This window comes from Pectinophora gossypiella, chromosome 7 (assembly GCF_024362695.1).
Source record: "Pectinophora gossypiella chromosome 7, ilPecGoss1.1, whole genome shotgun sequence".
Lineage (NCBI taxonomy): Eukaryota > Metazoa > Arthropoda > Insecta > Lepidoptera > Gelechiidae > Pectinophora > Pectinophora gossypiella.
In genome coordinates this window covers 4,413,718-4,437,794 of record NC_065410.1, presented here as the reverse complement: position 1 = coordinate 4,437,794, position 24,077 = coordinate 4,413,718, and the positions used below count along the sequence as shown (strand labels likewise).

Here is a 24,077-nt window from a genome sequence, read left to right as displayed (position 1 = left end):
GGTATGCCAGTAACAGAGCATTTAAACAGATGCGTGTTTATTTGACTGTAGATCCGTTTCAAGTTTCGATGAATACTCAGGTCATTGTCACGAATTGTTGTTGCGTCGATAGAGTTTGTTTTATTAACAGATAATTTCATCAATTGCCAACACACAGTAGCCAAGTTAGTTCAGAAGCAACATCTTAGTGCCCTCGCGAACACGGGTCGTCATTCCTTTTGTTTTTATATCAACACAGAACGTGTAATTTAATTTTCGAACCGGATCCTTGACTGCGAACGGCGCAAACCGACTTACGAACGTACACGCATGTGCAAACTTAAAATTCTGTACAGCCAATTATGTGGAGCAGAGCAGGCTTGCGTACGAGGTCTTTGGCCAGATTCTAAAAATTTACCCATTGTATTCAGTATTCTTTGTACATCTATGTATTCAGTTAAATACCTCCTTTAAGTGATTTGCAGTCAATACATTTGTCAAATAAGTCATTACTTCAGGGGGGTTAAAATGGCCACATCGAAGCAATTCATCTAAAAAAGCAATATTGCGGTTGTTTGCATTGCGCACTTACTTTTATATGCGCAAATGTCAAATTGCAATATTGCTTTCTTAGATGAATTCCTTTGATGTGGCCAGTTTAACCCCCCTGTACTACTTGGCTAATGGACGCAAATGAACGATATAACAAAACGATTTCATGAAGAAGTTCTTGTTTAGGTTCTATTTCACTAATTTCTGCGTTTTTAATTATTTCACTATGTATTTAAACATAAATTTATTTTTAAATATTATTGCTATCTTTACTAAATCATGTAACTAAACAATTTTCTTTAAAATAATGTGCTTAACGCTATTACTTCAAAAAGTAAACTATCTATCTACCCACATATTCTGTTATAGCTGCAACAACAAGCCAAATTGACCGATCGATAAAAAGCTGACAAGCTACGATAGTCAGAACAAGTGTTCATACTTGGACATGAGGGACTGGAGCGGCCGTGGGTGGACTTGTCCCGCGAGGCCATTCGTTTTTCTAACGCCTCCATGCCCGGCGTAACTGTACTAGATGCCTAAACATACGCGAAGGTATGTCAACAGGCCCTTCGCCGGCGACTGTTGAGCAACCGCCGGCTAAAACGGGATGATTCGATACAAGTTCAGTAGCTTCACTTCGAAACTTATCGTAAATTCTTCTACTAGTGGTTAGATGCATAATAAAGAATATTGGACCAAAAGTTGCTCCTTCAGGAACATTTAGGTTTTAGGCGATATTTTGATAATTGCCAGAATATTAAGGCTAGGTGTTAAGCCAGAATATTAAACCTTACATTGACGTAATGGTACTAACCATAATTAAGTTTATGCCTTTATCTCACTGCAAATTAGATTTCACTGATAGCTCACTAAACGCTAAACGCCCAGCACTGCTATAGTATCGTGCATAAACGCCATTTCGAATCGTTCTAATTTCAATCGTGTGTAACGACGCGAGTTAATTGATTTTATTACTTTGTTGTTACTTACTAATTGCATTTTGCGTTCTCTTTTCTCATTGTTAGCTTTGTTTTAATGCTAGAGCTAAGCATTCAAATAGTTGGTAATCCGAATTCCAGTATTGTTTTGTTACTAAAACGATCCTTTCTAATCTTACGCTTAGCTGGAAAGTCGAAGTATCTAACTCTCAAACTGCGTCTAATACTTTGACCCTTTCGGAGCAAAGTTTAAAGGAGATTTGTTGCTTGTGTAAAACGTTAGATAATAAGTTTTATTTATTTATCTTTTCTTTACAAAACCAGTTTGCAACATTTTGCGAACTGATCGTTCGCATAGCAATCCTAAGAAAAAGCTTTACCTTTCTACGTAAGCCACAAGTGAGGATTACATTCATGCTATCAAAATAATATTGTAGTTGCTACATAATCTTCCTTACTTTAGCATTTTAGTATAAACTAGAAATGTCCGTCCCTAATTCATTTTATTGTTGACTGACAATACATGAACGAAAATCCAATTACCGAGCAACACGAAACGACCAGATCCTATAGAAGACAAAGATATCAAAGTAGATATGATATGCCTATTACTAGCAAATTTCTCCGAAGCCCTTCCTCTACGTATAAGGGCCGGCGCCGGCGCCTTCAGGGCGGCATCACAGCACCCACGTGTCCCCTGATTTGAATTCAACACCACGTCTGATCTAGCGTGCGATATGCTCCTTACGGCGGAAGAAAGTAAGCATTCAGCTTTGCTGGGTAAAGCTTTTGCCAGGTAATGAAATTTTGGTGTTCGTTTGTTAAACTGAGTACCTGTAGTTTTATCTTATTCAAAATGTAGAGTGGAGTTGTGTTTGATTAGTCTCATTATCATTAGTCTACTTTTAAGGACAGCAAAGTTCGAGTAAACATTTAACCATAATTTTTCCAACACTAATTGTTTAACCAATTTTACAATTTCTACACGATCTTTTCTCGTCTCATCTGTCTTCTACTCGAAAATTTGGATGAAATGCGAATACGTAGGTCATCAACATTGTTGCCAAACAAATGTGTTGCCAACGTTAGTAGTTATGAAATACTTAGTATGATTCAGAGCTTATTTATAACTTATATCGTTATATTTATATGTACTATTTTTATTTAATGCATATTACGGCGAGAGAACAAAACTTTATGAAATAGTAAATAATAAAATGTCGTATTCCAAGTGATTCAAGTAATGAGTAGTTTGAGCCACAGAAATATTATAGAAAGTTCGACAAAGCCCGTTAGAAACAATATATCATAAACAATATTATTTCAAACTGAATAATAAAGTGATTGCAATCAATAAGGTGCCGCATTGATGCAAATCATAGTACATAACATAATTTTTGAAAAACTAGGATTTTGTGCCTTATACCGTTTAGGTAAGGCTGTACCCATCAGATTGCCTGCAGCGAAGGAAAGTTGGCACAAGCGAACTCACGGCCCATTGCCTGATGCCAACCAAGCCCTTACTATGGGTTACTGAAAGGTGTCGTCAACGCTTTCCTTTAAATCTACAAATTGCATCAACTGTATCTACTAAAATATTTTGAAGTTTAAAAAAATAGTAGTAAAGCATGCCCCAGAAATCTACACTGTTAAGCCCTCACTGAACCCACAAATACAAATAGCTTTGTTTCAAAGCTTTTGAAGTGTTCCGTTTGTTTTGTCGACTCCCTCGGCAAATAGTAAGGCTCGTTGGAGTGAATGGCGTTCCAACTATAGACGGATCGGTACACAATGCAGCGGACGTAGATGCACTAATAGCAATTTCCTTTGAACCAGTATTGTAACTGAACGTTGTTGATGTTGGACCAATCGTCGGCTTCCGAGAAACTATTAGTCCAGAATCCAAGAGTGTTGACGGCTTAAAGATCCAGTTACTGGAGATAGAGCGATTCTTTGAAGTGTCTAGAAGATTGCTGAAAAAATTGAAAATTGTTTTGATTCTGATGTATATTTGAAAGCAACGTAGGTATATTTCAAAGTTGACGTATTCCTTTGATCGTAGTTTGTTCTTCCTCAGGTCATTCTTTGATTACGTAGAGTTATTGACCGAGAATTTGATAACGTATTTTCCATTTAATATAATAATTTGAACATTGAATAATCTTTCACTGAATTATGGTCAACAGCATTTAAAATAATGATATGTATAATGGTACAATAATACCTATCGTCAGTTCGCGTTTGCAAAAAAGAAATCAATATAAAAGGCTATGTTGAGGTTATAATATCTACTCTCCAACCGTAGACTTCCAGCTGTTTTGATATGATTTGAATAGCGCTTCCCACTTCGCTCTATTGGCTTTTAACGGACCCTTGTGTAAACTTTATGTCCCTATTGTTTAAATAATGTTCACTCTGTTTCCTGCTTATCATCGAGTTGTAGATTCAATAGAAAGTGCCTTTTTTTGGAGCATACTGTATACCTAAGGTAAAGTAAGTACTTACAGGTACCAGTAAGTATTGCTTGAGGAGTTGAGATGTAGTGTCATTGATATTATTATGTATAAAAGAAAAAAACCTTAGTGAGAAAAATATAAGGTAATTTAAACTGAATCTGCGATAAAATCTGAAACCGAAACACTTAAATATAATATATCGAGCGCTCTAAAACCCATTAAAGCCACTGAACTGTGAAATATTACTGTTTATACCATCAGTTATAACCCAGAAAGTTCAACGTCCACAAATATCCGGGGTGTGGGAGTAATTCAATTACGTTACATTCGGCACCCCACCGGCATGTCTGGTGACGCCATAACACCAAGGAAGGGCTGCACTGGACGAATTGGATTAGTGACACTAAGAATCATTATTAATGATGCCTTCACACGGAAATGTTGTGATCCTTTATAAATGTTGTCAATCTCAGGAAACAAAGGTTTGCCTGCTGAAAGGCTTTTGGAAAAGAGGGAAATACATTGTTTACTTTCTAGAAAAATTTAGCTCGATATTAAACTTAAAATGTACTGTGCTAATAGATACTCAAGTGCGCATGATGGGTAATCAAATAATACTTGAAAACCAACACACAAATACAGTTCTACAAATCCAGAGTTTCTGTTTTAGCTTCAGTTAATCTAATTTCTACATTACATCCGACATCTGGAAAACATTTTCTTTGGAATTCAAGAAAATTGGTTCAACAAATAAAATTTGATTCCTGCGAAATTTACGTCAGGAATGTAGGACAAGAAACATAACACAGTACGATTGTTCTTAGAAGAAATATAAATTCTGGTAAAGCAGGTTGTACAAAGCAATTAATTCCAAATAATTGTTAAATAGCACATCTAACTGATATGGCCACAATGCTATTGGTTTTTGAATCTTCATTATTGCCTATGAAATGTCCATCGTGTCTTTTACGATGTGCTCAGATCAGATAAGCAGAATTCATAGTAGGTTGTTTTGAATCCAGCTCAGAATATGTTTTACGCATGGCACATGTTTTAAACATAAATTCTGTAGATTTCATATTTTCACTGATATCTTTGGCAATCTTTGACCTTCAGACAGTTTATTTGATCAGCAGACGCAAACATTTGGCAGCTGGCAATTGGAATTCGTTAAAATCCACATTTCATCTCACATCACAACACAATGTGTTTTTGTGTAAATTAATATTCGAGGAATTGGGGGAAACATCTGGCCTGAGCTAAATTATCATTGACATCAATGTTTTTGTGATAAAGATTTACTGGGTACCAATCTTTGAACGGATGTCACTCATATTAGTCTGCCAAATTCATTCATCAGTATTCTATTGTTGCTGTAGAGTGCCTGACGTGATAAGAAATATTTTTGTTTTCCAAGTTTGTAAGCTTTGCTGCTTAATAATTTAGAAGTTGGTCTCGTAAAACGTTCTACAATCAAAGTATAAGTGGTTGAAATTGGCCCCAGGCATTCATGCACTTGAGAAGGACAATCAATTTTGTATTGTCACAGGCTTGTCTGTCCCAGGGTTGGCGATTTGTTATTGCAACCTGTTTGCCTGAGGTCAACGAAGGTAGTTAAAACGTGCAATTACGTGCATTACGTTACACAATGTCATTGAAGTTAGATAATTTATTACATTTGTCTTAAATATGATTTACTGTTATTTAATATACTAATGGTACTATTTTCTTTTTTAATAACAATTAAAGTTATAGTGGAAACTTCTACAAATTGTTACATCTTTTATCTTCTTCTATCGTGTGGGTTGTGGGGTGAATTACCAACCTCATCAACCCTGGTGGCAGGGTTATTATTGGTTGGTTTACATCTTTAATGAATGACTTAAACAGCTTTCAACTTCTGGTAACAAATCCTGCCCATCAAACATTATTCATGTTCATGAATTTGAGAAATTGCAGTTCAGATATGTACTGTTGCCATCCCTGCAATAAAACGGTCATCGGTACATTTCCTACCCATTATGTATTTGATACTCGTAGAATGCATTCTCTGCACAATATGGGCGTCGATTGACTCAACTCACACTCCCTCGTAGCCATAATGTTTCAAAGTCATCACAATATTCACAATATTTGTTTTGCAGTGTTTTCAAACAACATCGATTTCCTTAAGTTAGTCAGAAACTTAATCTAAGATTCTAGAAATTGTCTACAAAGCCACCGGCACGTATACTCCACTGACCTAAATCCCCCTGTCAGCTGATTACTGATCAGCCTCGCTGCACAGCGTCTAGCAATCTTCAAATTTCTCCCGCGCGTGACAGTAACACGTCCAATAATAATTGATCTGCAATCCGTCGTTACATCTCTGCCGGACCGTGACCGATACTTTCCCTCTTTTCCTGCGTACGCGCCGATCACAATGCATCATGGAATGCAACGATAATTTCCACGCCATCTACGGATTATGATATGCGAGCATTCTTGTGTCATATATGACAACTGTGATCGTAAGAAGTGCTTTATGGCCGTGATGTGTATGTTGTACGCCTTAGGTAACATACGAACACTTTTATCGTCACTGTAAAGAATCTGACATCAAGATGATGAAGTGTAAGATTTCTCCACTTAATAAAGACAAGTATTCTACAGTGTCATAATTAAAAAAACCATTGTGCTTTGTCAGTTGTTGTGGGTGTCTCAAGCACTGATCAACCCACAGTGGATAGTTTGATAAAAATGGTTTAGAGATTTACTGCAATTTAAATGACAGCGCCTACATTTCTATATACCTTCTTTATTTAGCAGTATCTCGCCGAGGGCCTACGCTATAATATGTAGAGCGCATGGCTCCCACCAGGTACAGTTACTTTATACTCATAACCATCCATCAACAAAACAATCCGGACCCATTTTGATCGACTTTTCTAGCACGAACAAACGATAATATACTCGTGCTCGTCCCGTGTACGTGGGAGAACCACTGTTTTCCAGGCCGATTACGGGCTACCTTTTATGGAGTAACGAGTGGTCCGGTCGTGGTATTGACTATTAACTTGCACTCAACGACGCACCACGATGTTTAGCTCCAATTTGTACAGTAATGGCCGGTTAATACTTGCTTTCAGATGTGCCAAGTATTACTAACGACTTAATATTTTCTTCTCAACAATTTTACAGGCTTGGAAAGCTGTGATGTCTCAATCGATAAACAATCGCGATTAATATTCTTAAAAACTTGATTAGCTCGTTAATGATGTCTCATTTCTTTTGCTTAGCTGTTTTTATGATGCTAATAAATGTTTATTATTAGTTGGTACTTTGAAGCATTTATTCTGCCGAGATGTTAATTTAGAAATAAAGACTTCTCAGGTAATTGAGGTTGTATATACCTCTTCGGTTTCTTGCTAAGAACGTAAAAGCTTAAACATAAACGAGAAGCGGCAATAAAATCCTAGACCTTCTGCTCGGTCACACTCCGGACACTCATACAAAACACCTCGTTTTACACAGACACTACACATTGACGTTATCGTACACGCGCATCTGTTTGCGTAACGTCTGTCGCCCATACAATTGAAGACTAAAGTAAGACCGAGGGGCTATGACGCTGATTTTCAGCTGCAGCCGCCTGGGGAATCAAAAGAGAGTGAAACAAAAAACTGGGCTCTAGAGTCTAAGCTCATAATTATGTACCTAAACCGTAATGTAAACTATTTGAGAAAAAAGAAAATCATACGGAAAATAAATAAATGAATAAATACAGAATACTACCTAAAGAGACTAAACCTGACCTGAGACTAAACTCGAGTAATTACATGTTAGTGTAGATCTAGAAAACTTTTCTTTATATGACTGTCATTCGAACTTTCCATTTATTATAATTAGGCTTATCTATTCTATTGTAGTATTGCTCATTGGTTCATTACTGGATGCATTCATAAAGAAAACAATTATGAATGCATATACATTCAGTATTTACTGTATTTAGTTAACAATGTGAATGATATCCGATTGTGTTTCCTGAACGATTGTGGCAGGTAATTGTTCTTCCTTCCTATTTGACTACGATGCTTCCTTCAGACTGATGTTCAAGGATTTTGACCCCCGAATTTAAATAGCGAAAGTAATAAACACTCAGATTAAAAACTAAATCGATTAGTTATTCGTAAAATGAAAAACGTTCATTTTTTGTCCGAAGGCATTTGGCCAGAAACGGAACGCTAACAAACGACTATTTAGCTTTTTTTATTCTTTCCGAATTCCGCATAGCAAGAACCGCGGTCTTCGGATAATTCTCGCCTTGTTTATGAACGTATTTTTCCTCATTGTCTTCTCGATTTTACGTACGTACAGTCAGACGCAGAAAGGTTAATATATCACCGCTTTTAGTAGTCTTCTCACGATACACCAAATAGGCAAACCACTTGGGAGCACTCGGGAGGCTTGGTTTAAACCCTATGCTCATAATAATGGCTGTGTTGGCTTCGGCCCCACGCACGCCTTCCAAAACTCCGGGACTCCATAGTCCCGAGATATGGAAATGACAAACATGATAATAAAATGTTTATTTGACCAACAATTACAATTTACGGAATTTCTTACATAAGTACTAGACATTTTGACATTACAAAAGATACACTCTGCCTCCTGAACTAGGTTTACCTGTGTCTTAGGAAGCAGTGTTCGACCACGGTAGTCATGTTGTAGGTAGGTAAAAAATGTAATCAGAAATACATTTTATTAAAAGTGTGCGTGTGTGTGTACACTAATTACAAGTATATTCTTGTGGATGGGTTCTTGCAAGTGTTTGTCGAGTTTTTATTCAATTATAGGGTTAGGTTAAAACCCGGGTGCATTTCGTCCATTTATAAGCACAAAACAATACATCAAGTGCTGGATGGAACATTCAGCCAACAGTGTTCAAAGCAAGTAACAATAAAACAATTCGAATCTCAATTCTGCTTTATGTGGCTTTCTTTTATACCGTACGAGGACTTGCTCAATTTGCTAGTGATAGTAACCAAATCGATACACAATTTTCAAAATCACCTACCTATGTATGATCGACCTCCTTTTACTGCACTTTTAAGCGTATGAAAGTTAGCATTGTAGTATCATGAATTCGTGATCACGTTGCATTCCTTACAGGTAACGCAATCGACAGTAAACACTGTTTATATTCACCGTGATTTATCTCCTCTAGTCTCAGTAGTACGGTTGTTTTGTCCGGCCCCGAACTACTGATACCAAAAAAGTCTCATTAGTACGGTTATGACGTCAAACCGAACTTATGTGACTTTTTTGGTATCAGTAGTCCGGTTAAGGAGGTTATATAAAAAGCACAAAAAGTATTAGAAAGCGAAATATTTTTTATTAAATAGTAAATAATATTGAACGAAAATAATTTTCTTTGTAAAAAAACATAACATAACTTACTTACTTCTTGTACTTAACTTCAGTACCTCAGTACTACTTCAGTACTCATATTTAATAGTAAAAATCGGAACCAAAATCATTTTCTTTGTGAAAAAATTAGAACCTGTTCTTCTGCCTAACTTCCCTTCTTCAGCCCGCCCTTCGGACTCGTGGTCACACCAGGTTTTGCCCACCACTAACCGAACTACAGCTATAGGCTCAACAGTTCGGTTTGACGTCATAACCGTACTAATGAGACTAAAAAGGGCTCAGTAGTACGTGACCGGACAAAACAACCGTACTACTGAGACTAGAGGATTTATCTCACATGCCAAATTGTTGTAACCACCGAGATACTTGATTTTTATTGTCTTAAAAATGCTATAAAACCGATTTCGATATTTTTATGCCGTATCCAATGAGATTTTGTTACGTGAATGACTTTCCAGGCAACGTTCACCAAAAACAATATAGATGGCATTGTGCAGCTGTAACGTGATAATTACCTATTTTCTCATTACTCTATAACTATTGCAAAATACAATGTAATGGCAGAAGCATATATAAAAATATTTGTTTGATATTTGCATCGCATTATGTGTAGAATTATGTTGCTATCTATATTGCTTCTCTTTATTTTGATCAGAATAATGGGTGGAAGACGTAATTGTGCCTGGGTGTAATAAAAAAGCGTCATCATTTAAAGTGGTCGAGCCAACTGTATGGAATTAGTAGAAACTGCACACCATGTTAGAAAGAAGAAATAATTTATTTATCAACTTGTTAAGGCTCAAGGTGTTCACTAAAACTCGTAATAAACTATTACATCATTCACTGCATAACTTGTTAAAACCTTCAATTACAGAATGTGTTTAGAAACATGAAATTCCACCATAATAGCACGTTTTAATAGTTTTTCTCAAATAAATTAGTATTCTGTATAAGTAATATAATAGCTTTTGTTGAAGTACCTAGTCACGACTCGCCGACCTGTGCAGTGTCTCAAACGTTTTCAAATTACTTTCACTTTAATATAGGCATACATTTATGTATACAGTAGGTAAATAAAGTTACATAAATACACAATCAGCCTATATCCGTCCCACTGCTGGGCACAGGCTTCCCCGCAATCAACCGGAGGGAATATTCAGCATACTCCATCACGCCGCTCCACTGCGGGTTGGTGGATGCTTTTTTTACGCATTTCCGTGCCCTCTAAAGCACGGAATCATCTTAATTTTTCGGACAATCAGGTGATTCAAGCCCGCAATGTCCTTACCAAAGGTCAGTCTCACAAAGTGATTTTGTCAATGCCCTATCGGGAATCGAACCCGGACCTCCAGATCGTGAGCCTAACACTAACCACTAGACCACAGAGGCTGCTAAAAGTTAGAAATAAAGTGAGGCCTGTGTAAATAAAGTTGTGGTTGAGAACAGTGGTACCTACTATCAATGTCTGTTGATACAAAATGTTATGATTGTGGTAGTACTAAACTAACCAACATGTTCTCTTCCTTCCAGGCAAGTCTCAGACAGCTGGACCTGTCTCTGTTGTCGGAGCTCTGGTCTCTCAGCGAGGCAATGGCTTCCTGGCGCCGGCAGCTGGAGCGCTCGCCGCGCCTGCGCCCCGCGCCGCCACCGCCGCCACCACCGCACTATCTTCGCACATAGACCTAGCTTTAACCACACCCCGGACACTTCTTAAAACACGTCGTTTTACACAGACACTACACATTGACAATATCGTACACGCGCAACTGTGTGTATGTGTGACGTCTGACGCCATACGATTCAAGACTAAAGTAAGATCGAGGGGGGGTGAGGTAAACGTGGCTCAGGCGCTGGTGGGGAGCGGAGAGTTGCCGTTCTATACCACGTAGGACCACTTTTATTTCATAATTTATTGTTGATACTTAACGAGTGTCGGTAACACAGCACTACGATAATTCGTCAGAAAGCTATAATTTTTAAAACACATAGAACTTAGCTTATCTGAAGACAGAGAAGTACTATCAATTAATTAAGTTAATAAAAAGGTCCAGAATTAAATTGTTTGAGTGTTGGCTAAATGTCCTCGGAGTAGTGAGTTATACCCATAAACAAATATAAAAGATGCATATGTCTGCTATCCATGAAATCAGAAGGTTAAACGAAGGTAAATCTATACAGCGCCTTCTATAATGTTTTTGGGGAACATACCCTGGAAAATCCCACATTGTCACCAAGTTGGTTGATTGCAGATTAATTAAGTAATAAGTTCGATTAATGGGGCAAATTCAACGTCTGTCCAACGACTGTCCAACGATTTTGTAAATCGACTAACCCAGCTTGACAAGTTAATATAGAGTGTTGTTGTAGTGCGAAAATGTAAATATTATAGTACTATTCTTCAGTCCTTTATAGTACTATTCTTCAGTCCACTCTCAGTTCTATAAATGTTAAACATAGTATTTTCAAAAACTTTTTAAGAAATATAACATTATAATATGTGCAGAATATAAAAAAATTAAAATATACTTTTCTCTATAGAGTTTGAATAGTTTGAAATACTAACAACTCGGATACAAAATAGTTTGTCGCAGTTTTCTCACAAGCAAATGTCGACTTGAACTTAAAAACAAATGCAAATATACATTTTAAATATTTTGTAACCACTATTTTATGACAAAGGAACACACAAAGTAAATTATATTTCATCGACAATTAAGTATGAAATATTTTTAATAATCCGTTTTGAACCACTTATCAATGCAAATTGAGCAATACTTAATACGTCACTGTGTGGTATGTGTATATCGTGTGAATTGTAAAAATAGTTTAGTGATTACTGTAAGGATTTTCATAAATAAAAGAAAATTGATCATTATATTGGTTTGTTATTTTACCTCATTATTCCTAATACAGGTGTTAGTGACATCGTAACGAATATTGAGGGGGATGATTCAGACCATGATTCGGACTTAATATCAAGTGGAATTTACCGTCGCAAAATTCATGATTTTTTTTACTTTTTTAAAATTATATTCAATTCTATACTTTTGCGATGAAAAACTCCACTTGATATTAACTCAGAATCATGATCTGAATCACCCTTAAAGTTTTCGTTACGATGTCACTAACACCCTGTATATATAGCGTACAACTGAAAAGTGCTACAAATCCATTCAAAGGAGCAATACTGGATGTCTAATTGCATTTCCGTAAGAGAATGACGAAGAAAATTCATACTAAAAATTTTTCCTATCATTAAAAAAATTGTTGCTACATGAGCCAAGTCAGGGGCCTCTGGCTGCTCAATAATAACCCCGACACCAAGGTTGATGGGGTTGGTAATCCACCTTACGATCCACACAATAGAAGAATAGAAAAATAATATGTGCTTCATGCCCTCGGCACCATTCAACAACTGAAACAACTTATTGGACAAGCAATGCACTTGTTTGCGGTGTCCCAAAAAAATATATAAAAGGCGCTTTCCATGGAAAACAGATATAAGCAACTTTTATTACCACACCTAGGCACAACGCATTTTCCACCTAATACTATTCTGATCCAAATATTAAGCAACAATTATTTTACATATGCCATTACATTATATATTTTTATAATTATGTACCCTGAGCAATGAGAAAATAGGTAATTATCACGTTGAATCTGACGAATCTGTACAGCGCCATCTATATATTTTTTTTGTAGCCTGGAAAGCCCCTCATACAAGACAACTGCTCGAAGTAACAGTATCCAAACCATGAACAGAAATTGAAAAAGTTTGAATTAGTGATGTAACCACAGACCAAGTTACTCATTATTACAAGGCTTTTTGGCGGGAGACGGGAACGGGACAGTTGCTTTCTTCATTGAATAATCTAAATAATTAATACGAAGTGGTGTTTTGTGGTTAATGATCGCATTAAGTTAGTCGGAAGACATTCGCGAGTGTTATTATATTGGAGTATTCAATAAACAAAGTGTATCTGCCTATTTTCGCTTCGTGTCAGGAAGCCGCTTCATAACTCAAAAGTTTATGCGGACTTTTGAGTTAATTCGTTTGGGGTTCGGAGTAGGAGTCTACTCCGTGGGTGGGGGCTTAGGTTTCATCATCATCACCTTTCATCATTTCATTAATCATCAAGAAAAAAATACGTCAGACATGGCTGTATGGGCATAGTTCCCTTTGCCTTACCCTTCGGGGAAAACCCGTGGAAAACCAAAACAAAAAAAAAAAAAATCATTATTACAAGTTTGGCTGCGTTCCATTTTCACTTAAGCGTGAAAAACTACATCTAAGATTAAATCACATCTGCTGGTTTGCGGTGTCTCAGAAAAATGTTAGTGCTAGTTTTGTAATTTGTATTGTCCTAAAATTAATTATATTTCAAAATTATTATTTTTTTCTTTTTTACCGCCGGAGAGCAGATGGTGCTTGGCCTTGTGCTTGGCCATTTGGCTCATGTCGGCACAACAAGTACAACACTATTAAAAAAACAAAATTGACAGGAATAAAACTAAAAGCACAGATATCTCTTGAGATATTTTTGTTTATTTCGAAATTAATTAGAACAAGCGCTTATAAGCATAAACACTTTCGGAGAAGAAGTAATTGCGTGCGAAACAACCCATGTCGCTAGGTTCAATCCACGAAGAAACTAAAGAAAAGCCTCCTCCATCTATAATTCCTGAGAGCGTAAAGGTTAGTTAAACGTTTTCAATTTGAAACATCTATGGCAAGCTAATTTTAAACGGATGTAGATGTAGTAGACTGTCTTCTTCACAAGCACGTTCTACAAGTAATATAAAATTGTCTTGCCTCTGATTTGTAGTGTTACAAGTTCAACAAATATTAAAACAATTGAGTAGCAGTAAAATTATTACTTCTTTGCAGAAAGTGATATCAATGGAGAAGGAAAATGAATCAAACGCTAACCGCAAATCAAGGATCGATCTCAATGCCCTCCCTACCCGGCAGTACCTTGATCAAACTGTTGTGCCTATACTCCTACAAGGGCTCTCCGCGTTAGCAAAGGAACGACCACCGGACCCAATCAACTATTTAGCCGCTTATCTGTTGAAGAACAAATGTACATTTGAAAGTACAAATTCGGGAAGTAATAACAATACTCCTCAAAATCCACAGACTTAATTTTAAACTATACTCTGTTGAATATAGCTTGATTAGAATTACAGCTGTCAATACATTTTCCTGATGTTTGTCATGAAACAGACATCTTTCACACTAGGTTGCATGCTATCTTTCTGTACTGATGTCATTCTAATAAGGGATGTTATGAATATGGAGTTTTGGGTTTGGATATGGACGTAGTTATATAGATTGTACATGGAGTCCGCCCTTATCCGAAATGGTCCAAAGCTTTTATATTGGTTTCAAACCGTTTTTTATTTTGGATATCCAATAGTTTTACTTACAGAACATCCTTAATTCTAATCAAGTTATTGTTAACGGGGTATAATAATTAGTAACAACTCTTTTTAGGTACAAAGCAAAGGTTCTTTTGAGTACCTACCAGTCTTTATAATAATGTAAATAAAATAGAAAAAAAATGCCTTATACTGCCTGCAATAAGTACTAGATAATATTGTTCTGAATGTTTAGATTTTTGTAACAAAATGGGCTGTTATAATTGAGGCTTGATGATTGTGTGTGTTATCAAGATAAAATGCAGCTTAATCACCACCATCTGTGTCTGTATGGACTCTTATAAGATAATGATTTATGCTACACTGAATTTTTGGATACATAAACAGCCATATTATGTCCCATTGCTTGGCACAGGCCTCCCTTCAATCAACCACCAGGGGGAATGAAGCATACTCCACGAAGCTGCTTCACTGGGTTGATAGAGGAGTTTTACAGCTAATAGCCGAAACAAATGGCAATTTTTTGGATATTGACCATCAATATTCTGGGCTGACCCCAGCTTCATGTAGCATAAATTATTAAAAAATCTGAAAATAAGTATGTGACTACATTGATATTATTGCTGCTCTACTTGTAAATTACAGTTGTGGTTAGGTTAATATGAATCATATTGTTTCATGTATCTCTTCATAACTTTTTACTTCAATATTGTCAGTCAGAAGTCAGAGGCACTAACCATTTTAGGGTCCGAAGAAAACTTGTCAGAAGTTTCCTTGTATTTAATATTTTCATAACTTTGACTAATTCTTATTAGGGTTACTTTAATGACTTACTGCAGTATGTATGATTTTAAAACAGCTTTCTAAACTACTTTTTGGACAATAGATAAGTTAAAACCATGTTACAGTATGATCTTGTCACGTTATAGTGAAAACTATTATTATTTATTTATTTATTTGTACACAACAAAACAGACAAAAGAAACATACAAAGAAAACAGACAGTAAAGGTCAGCTTATCACTAAGAAAGACATTTTCTTCCAGCTGACTTACAACAAAACCTCTATTTCTTTCAATTAACTTCATTCCGGGTAGAAATTGGAAACACATTTTTACCTGGATTCAAACTAGCTTGTCAATTGTGAGGTTTTGTTAAGAATAATCACGTCGACAAAAGGCGCTTACGTTGTTCTCACTGTAAGGTGACAATATCATACTCTTACATGCTACTCCACTGTGGCTGGTCCATCAGTGGATATTTGAAGGTACCAATAAACTAATTTCAGCTTCGAAACTGCCCTCATCATCTCATTGGCCTTATACGCCTTATATGTCTGTTTCAGACGATTCATGACGTCATTGCCTCAAAGAAATGCACTTAAAACAACACGCACAATACACTTACACAAATACTACAACACACAAATACACTTATGCACTTGCCCAAGATCATGTCAATGTAAAAACATGTGTGTATATATTCTTATGTAAAAACAGGGACTTGAGCATAATCTTTGAGGAGCTCGGTGGCGCAGCGGTAAACGCGCTCGGTCTGCGATTGTTGAAGTTAAGCTACTTTCGCAAAGGCCGGTCATAGGATGGGTGACCACAAAAAAAGTTTTCATCTCGAGCTCCTCCGTGCTTCGGAAGGCACGTTAAGCCGTTGGTCCCGGCTGCATTAGCAGTCGTTAATAATCATCAATCCGCACTGGGCCCGTGTGATGGTTTAAGGCCCGATCTCCCTATCCATCCATACGGAAAGCCCGAGCCCCAGCAGTGGGGACGTTAATGGGCTGGTGATGATGAGCATAATCTTGAAGGGACTTGAGGGCAGTCTCAGCTGAGATTAGTTCAATAATACCATCCGTACGTTTTTAACTAATTACTTCCAGTTGATGCACTTGAAATGATCTCATTTTACACATCGTTAGTACTTTATTAGTTTGTCCTCGGTGCAGGTTTCTTTCAACTAATATTGCGCATTTGTACATATCAAGCCTCTTCGTACTAGCGGTGGTATTGTGACTGCTCAAGAATGGCGAATGTAGAATTAGTTTTATTTTCTCATAATACATTTTAAGATAAATTAATTTGTTTTATTCCAATACGGGTCTTCATGGTATATGGCTTTTTTTTAAACGGCGCGACATAATGAGGAGGTGAGTCTGTTGTACCAGTGGTCAGATAAGTGGGCAGACTACTACAAATGGGTTTAGAATTATTTGAATCCGGTTTTTATGCTACTTTTTAGCGAACAATAGGGCAGTGGTTCTTGCCTTGCCTTCTGCCCCGCAGTACTCTGTCTGACGCGAGTGTGATGGACTCCTGTTCTCTGTTTTTGAATAGTACTGACAGTCACTGCTGCCCTCTGTCAGGTACCACTACATAACACCACTTAATTAAAAACAAATCCTCAACATCCGTAATTCATGTATCTATTAAATTATTTATTTATAATAAAACAGTGAAGAAACATAAACATGATTAGCTAATTAGTAAATCCAACATCTAAGCATCCTTTTCAGGCTCTTCGAGGAACTGCTGCCGGTGTAGGAGCCAGGAGTCGTTATCATTGCCATCTTCCTCCTCACCCACGATGGAGGGAGCCTCGAACTTGAGGATGTCGGTCTCTATGCTCTCGTCCGTGAGGGAGGGTAGTGAGTCATGCACTGGGAGAGGCACTGCCTCTGGAGGAAGCAACTCAGCCATGTATGCGGTCACGTTGCGCGCGCGCCACACTGCTACTTTGCCTAGGAACGATAAGGTAGGTATTAGAAAATGTAAAATAGTATTTATGAACGCTACAGTAGAGTACTCTAAACCAACGAAGTCTGATAAGAGTGGAGGAATCGAAGACGTGTCGAAATCCAACGCGAAATTGGCGTGATCTTTATGTGCAGTCATGTCATGAGCAATATGATGTAACCTCTTTAGGACTCTGTCGCACTAAAATATTTGACATTTAGTGAGACTTACAGTGCAATTTGTCAAAAAAATCATGCGACATGGTACCAAAATGTATGCATATTGATGCTCGTGACCGTACAAACATTAACAAACGAAATCGGCGAGATTATGAAGACTGTTGAGAGTGGTAGTAGTGTGTCAGGGTTGTAGTAAGTGGAATTCCGCGGTCTCTGCCTACCCCAACGGGAAATAGGCGTGATCTTATGTTTGTATAAAGGTTCAGTTGCTTATTGTCCCGAATATGTCGTAAAGGCGACTATGTCTTTCCGCATGACGGACTTCCCCCGTCTGGATTGTGGGTAGACGTGATGTCGGGACTGTTATTATAATCGACTATATGAACAATATGCTAGCAACCGCCACCATACAGGTGGTTATTTAGGACTTCAGCATCGTAAAGAAAGATCGGCTCTAAACAGCTAGAGTAGAGAATAATAATAGTAATTTATACATATTTATTTCCCAAAAAAAGAACAGGTACAGAGAGTAACATTAGTAGCTTATCTAGGAAAACAGTGATATGCTCTGTCTTCCAAACTAGAAATTAACCTGTATCTTGTAAGACAGTAGTAGTCGGTAGAGTATCTGTACGGTTAACTCTGTTAAGGCTTAATTAACGTGTTCTTTAACCATTTATTCTAATTGAAAGTCACACCAGTTGCCATGTGTTTTTAAAAATAAATTATCTTTATTTACCTACCTACATAGATACCAACTTAGAATGTTAGTTGTCTTCTGAATATTTATACCTCTGCAGACCCCATCATCTGACTAAGCTTTAGATAATTATGTCTAAATACCTTTCGTCTCGTCTATCTCGACTTCTTCCTCTCCTTCCACGTTTTCTTCTTCTTTCTTCTCCTCCTCGCCCTCCCCGTACTCCTCAAGAGCAGGATCCCTGATTAGCAGGTAGAAGCCATGCTGCATACAATTTGTGTCGAACACGAAGCACCCCGGCCCTTTCGGGAGACCTTTGAGCCACGATCCATGGAACCGGTATCTCGGGTAAATAATCTGCCCCGGCCCTTCAATGGTGCCTTCTATCCAAGTCCCCATGAACTTCACGTTGTACTCAGCGAAGAAATAGGTGCCAAGACCATGCCTTTTACCCTTGAACCAAGCGCCCTCGTAAATGTCTCCGTTAGGGTAGTAGTAGGCCCCGAAACCCTGTTTCAAATCGTGGCGCCAATCGCCTTCGTATTTGGAACCGTCTGGATATATAAACGTGCCCACTCCATACTTCATCGCTCGTCGCCATTCGCCTGAAAATTTTCGGCATACACATAAGAGTCTAGAACTAGTGAACTCCCTTTTTATCTGTCCTCAGAATCCAGCTAATACGTACCGTCGTATCGAGCTCCATTCCTAAATACGTACAGCCCTTTTCCATTCCTCATTCCACGGCAGTAACAACCCTGATAGAAGTCTCCGTTCGGTAGCGCAGCCCATCCTTCCCCGTGCCGTTCACCGTCCGGATTACGACCGCCTACATAAATCTACAGAGCAATGGTGAGTTAGATTATAATTACTATTTCAAATGTTAAGGCGCTTTCAATACTGCTGCGATAAAATGGGTTTATTTTTAGGCTAAACTGCTTCACGAATTAAAGCTGCTGTAAATCAGGTCATTATAGATACTCAGTATCCAAAAGAAGGGAAGAAATAGAGGAAGCTTTTACTTAACTACTTACTCCGATAGTATCAATATCCTCCCCTGCTTCCCCTTTCTCTTCGGCCGCCATTTTTAGCGAATTTGTACAAACTTATTTACAATTCCTCAACAAAATTCGGAGACCGCCGATTTGTTATCTCAGTTTGTTATTGATTCGTTTCTAATGAAACATGAAATTAAGAAGTTTGACAATTTGGAAATTGTATGCGTCAAATTACCAAGAAGGTTTTATTGTTACAAAATGACTCTATACCTAAGTATCTACTTAGTACGGAAAAATATAAGTATGCCAGATGATCGAAAGCCGTGTAGGTACTAAGTAAAAGGGGCAGGATTTACAGATTATGAAAAGAATACAAAATATAAAACAGAAATAATTTATTCCTTATTAATTATGTATAAGTATAATAAATTAAACAGAACCGAAGCAAGAAAAGCATACAGAGCTGGAATGTTTATAATATTGTATTCGTGGTTGGCTCTGACTAGACTAGATAATTACTTGTATTGTTTCTTCATTCAATAGTCATATGAAATATGATTGTCACAGTGAATAGAGTATGATCTAAGACAAATTATAAGCGCACAGTCGACACAGCTCTACATTTCAAAGAACGTTTGATGACGCCACACATTCCTGAATATCTTATAAAAACGGCAAGATAAAAGATGATGTTGAAAGTAAAACCAAATTCCAGCTCTCTAGAAGATCAGACAATCACAGACAATTTGAAAATTTCTAGGGGTACCTACGCATTTTTACCGACTTCATTTCATCCTATAGCCTCATTTACCCAATTTTTAAATGTATTCATTATGAAGTTTATAAGTAGGTAGAAGTTTACCAAAACTATCTTATAATTTTAAACATAACACGTAAACATAAATAATTTAATCTAAATAGTAAACTTTACGAGACAATTTAAACACTTGAAAATGCAAAGCACAAACGAAACGACCTAAGTCTATATTTATTATTTAAAATTCTATTTTGTACTTTTCGGTTTCGTTTAGATTTCAACATGCGTTTCAAATATCCGCGGCAAGCAAACATCACGCAGTTTGTAGTTTATTTCATTGACAAATACAAAGTTAAGTATCTCTCAAGTCCGATTCATAAACAAGGTCATGTTAATTCCGTGCTGTAGGTCACGGGGCTCGTTCGCCGCGGCCTCGATCCACTCAGATTCCAATCGAACCTTTACACAGCTTTTCACTCACTCTCGTTCTCATATTTTATTTTTACACTCGCTGATTTTATCGCGCACTTCTAACGAGGAGGCGCCTGCGGCGGTGCATCTTCCAGCTTCCCCCACACCACGTTGCACATCTCCCTGACGAGCGCCTGTTCTCCGGAGTCCAGGTCCGGCGCTGGTCTTCTCCGCTCGCGCTCCACCCGCTCCCTCACTTCAAGCACCTGCAACGCGCGCACCACGGCCTCAGGCCGCTCGCTCAAACCATTTCCCACGCCTTTCTCAGCTTCCAACCTCCGCACTTTCTGTTCCAAATCCCGTACATACTGCACTGTTCTCTCGGCTAGTTGCGGATGTGTTATAGGCACAGCCGGGGCGCGGGGGCCCTCCTCCGCGTTTGTTCCGCTGCTGCTGCCGTCCCCGTCGTCTCTCTCTCTGCCTGCAGCTCTACCGCAGTTCACACAAGTACTTCGTTCCCTTTCTTCGTCCAAATATAAACACAGTTCCTTCAGCTCCAAGTTATCGCGTATCAGCTCTTGTTGTTTGTCATCTAATTCCCTCAGCTTACTCTGATAAGCGGACACTTCTTGTCGCATAACGGAGGCTGTATATCTTCCAAATCGTTGCCACTCGCGCGCTAATTTTCGTCCCTTCTGTCGGTCATCGTCGAGGAAACAGCACAAGTCCCGAAGTTCCTGGTTATCCTCACTTAGGCGACGGTTGGCTTCCTTCAAAGCCTTTATCTCGTCTAAAAGTGTTTGAATCTGTCGCCTCTGGTCGGTGGAACCTCGCGGTCCGTCGGGCTCGACACGCTTGGTAAACTTGAGCATATCAGCTGACCTTCTATGTATTTGTTCCTCTTCGATGTTCCTCTGGACGCGCTGCGTGTCGTCGGCGCTCCGGGCGCGGGTGGTGGGCTCCACGGGCTCGTGGACGATGGCTTTAGTGATGACTTCGGCGGGCGGCCGCAGCACGCGCAGCGCGCCTGGCGGCAGTGGGTACCCCTGAGGATACCCCTGAGGATACTTCACAAACTGCACGGATCCGCTAGGGTAGGGGCCCGGCACGCCGTGTATTCCTAGCGGATACTGCAACTTGTTCGCGTCGACGGACTTGCCTGCGAATGGAGGTTTAAACTCCTTGGCGGTCGCGTCCGCAGTGGCTAGTTTCGGGCCACCTGCAGCTGGCGGCGGCGGGTGATAACGCGGAGGAAAGTTGACCGGTTCCGGGCCCTGTTTACCTAGTTGTGATTTCTGTTTACTAAACTGGGGAGCGGCTGCGTTCTGATTGATTGACATTGTCGGTGGCGATCCGCGGAAGGTCATCAACTCAGGTGCACCGCTGCGGTATTTTTTGTGTTCATTTCCAAATCGGCGAGATTGCGTACACGCGAAAGCTTCATGGGTTCAACGATTGGTCCTTGAATGAACGGCGGAGGGGACGCGCCGGCTGCGTAGGTTGTAGACCGTGGCATTCGCGCAATTACACGGAGCGAGGTTGTGTTTGTTGTGCACTGTTCTCACTGGTTGTTTCAGTCACTTCACTGTTCTTGGCGTGATTGCAATGAGGTTGTTGGTGATTCTGTTTGTTGATGTTGTTTTCAGAGCAGGTTACAATCGCGGCGTGTGGCGAGCGACGCGGGCGCGCGGGGCCGTGTCTCGGACTGGCTGCTCTACCGCGTTTACCTGCGCGGGCGCCGATAGTCTAGCTATCTCGCTCTCACCCACTCACCTGTGTAGGCTGCTCGCACGCACACAGCTGGGCTCAAATAGTCTCACAGATGCCCATTAGAGTAGGTTTTATTGTAAGTAGATACCTGCACACTACGATACCATCTCGATAGTCGATCCCACTCATTCTCCGCCCGCAGCTATAACACCGTGAGTGTCGTATAACCTCTGCTTACACTTCCGTCGTGCCAAGTACCTATCTAAACAGAGCCTCTAAATATTAAACAAACAATCGCGCATGAATGAAACCCTTTCATATTGGGGCGATTATCAATGGATTTGGGACTCTACGTTACGCGTCCTTTATTGGATGCCGTAGAGTAAAAAAAGTACAACATTTTGGGAATACTCCCAAAAGATTCTCAGAAAGTTTATGTGTACTTAAGGCCCTACGCAATGAACCGAAAGTCTTACTTAACGAGTCCACCAGAGTGCAAATTAGGGTTAGAACACAACAAAATCTGTCGGATACGGTCTATCGGCTATATAAAATGTTACACCGCCCGGACCCGATAGATCGTGTCCGACAGATTTTATAGTGTAATAGGACCTTTATTTGTGGTTCTGCTTAACTGATGAATGAATGTACCTATCTTTTAAAAATGAGAGTTAAGATTTATAAGACTCCTACAGAATAAGCAATAGCAAAACTTCTCTAAATGAATGACGCGACGTTAACTTTTACAAAAGGCACTAGTGCCTTACTAGTAACATTTTATTAAAAAAAGATCTTATTAATATTACTTTAACTCTTGAAAATAATAAATAATAATCATAACATGAGAAATAAATATAAAAACAGCGCTATATGTATATAACATGCAAATTATGGGGAATACAAAATGATCTTTGAACTAACATTTTTTCCATACAAAAGACATTAACGGGCGCAGTCTATTGAGTTAAGCGATTCAGTTTTCCGTAGATACACAAACTAATATGATTATTAAACTGAGGAAATTGAAACGATTCGACTATGATTAAATAAATATAAAACACAATTAGATATTATACTAGAAATGTTAATACCTTCAGACAAAAGGGTTTTCGTTGATGTCTTTGCTATAAAAGCTGAGTAATATACTAACCAGTTTTTCACCTACTCCTGGCCACCTTATAATCTTTAACTTTCTAAAGAAGTTATAACAATTTACTATTGCGTATAAATTATAGTGTGGTGTAGTATTTAGGTCAATAGTTTATAGGACAATTTTAAAAAAGCTTTACAGAAGCCTTCACCTTGTGTGGATACCACAAGAATACCGTTGTTTACTTTCGACGTCTGTGGTGTGAAAACGGTAAGTGTCATTCAAAGGAAATTATGCGAATAGTGCACCGTACCACTTAGCGAGTTTCAACCTTGCGGTTTGGAAATAAAACTTTATTTATCAGGCAGGACGTTACTAACTTCTATGCTGGTTTGGTAGTGAAGCCAGCTGCTTATCATCTCGGTTATGTCGTAAAAGTCGACTGGGGTTGCAAATCCACTAACATGATGACTTGATGAGCTACAAAATGTAAGATTAAGTGCAAAAAGCAAGCCAATTTTGAAAAGTAAATATTTTTGAATTTTTTTTGTCATCATTTATACCCCAAAAACAAAGATAAAATATGCATACTTACCTATATGTCTGTTGTCCAAGAAATTAGAAGATTAACGAAGGAAAATCTGTACAACGCCATCTGTATTGTTTTTAAGGAACGTAGCCAGGAAAGTCCCTCATTATATTAGTAATGCGGTGGCGTTAAAAGATAGTACTTATACCTAAAGGGTAGCAGAGTAGTGTAACAA

The 24,077-nt window shown here is 38.5% G+C and overlaps 3 protein-coding genes across 3 annotated transcripts in view; 1 reads left to right on the top strand and 2 right to left on the bottom strand.

The window, feature by feature from the left end:
* LOC126368181 (anaphase-promoting complex subunit 11-like) overlaps positions 1-12,212 on the top strand; it is a 46,068-nt gene extending 33,856 nt beyond the window's left edge. The window contains exon 3 of the mRNA XM_050012072.1: positions 10,868-12,212. Within this exon, the coding sequence (XP_049868029.1) occupies positions 10,868-11,017 (150 nt within the window). The 3' untranslated portion in view covers positions 11,018-12,212. The remainder of the gene's footprint in view (positions 1-10,867) is intronic.
* Positions 12,213-17,231: 5,019 nt separating this feature from the next.
* Positions 17,232-19,432, bottom strand: LOC126368274 (radial spoke head 1 homolog). Its single transcript, XM_050012171.1, has 4 exons — positions 19,382-19,432; positions 19,036-19,186; positions 18,491-18,952; positions 17,232-17,473 (listed from the first exon to the last, which is right to left on the bottom strand). The coding sequence occupies exons 1-4, from the start codon at positions 19,430-19,432 to the stop codon at positions 17,232-17,234; spliced, it is 906 nt and encodes a 301-aa protein (XP_049868128.1).
* A 293-nt stretch (positions 19,433-19,725) lies between these two features.
* Positions 19,726-22,210, bottom strand: LOC126368196 (coiled-coil domain-containing protein 85C-B). Its single transcript, XM_050012094.1, has one exon. It carries the CDS (start codon positions 21,878-21,880, stop codon positions 20,633-20,635), a length of 1,248 nt encoding a protein of 415 aa, XP_049868051.1. The 5' UTR covers positions 21,881-22,210; the 3' UTR covers positions 19,726-20,632.
* Positions 22,211-24,077: the final 1,867 nt, after the last annotated feature.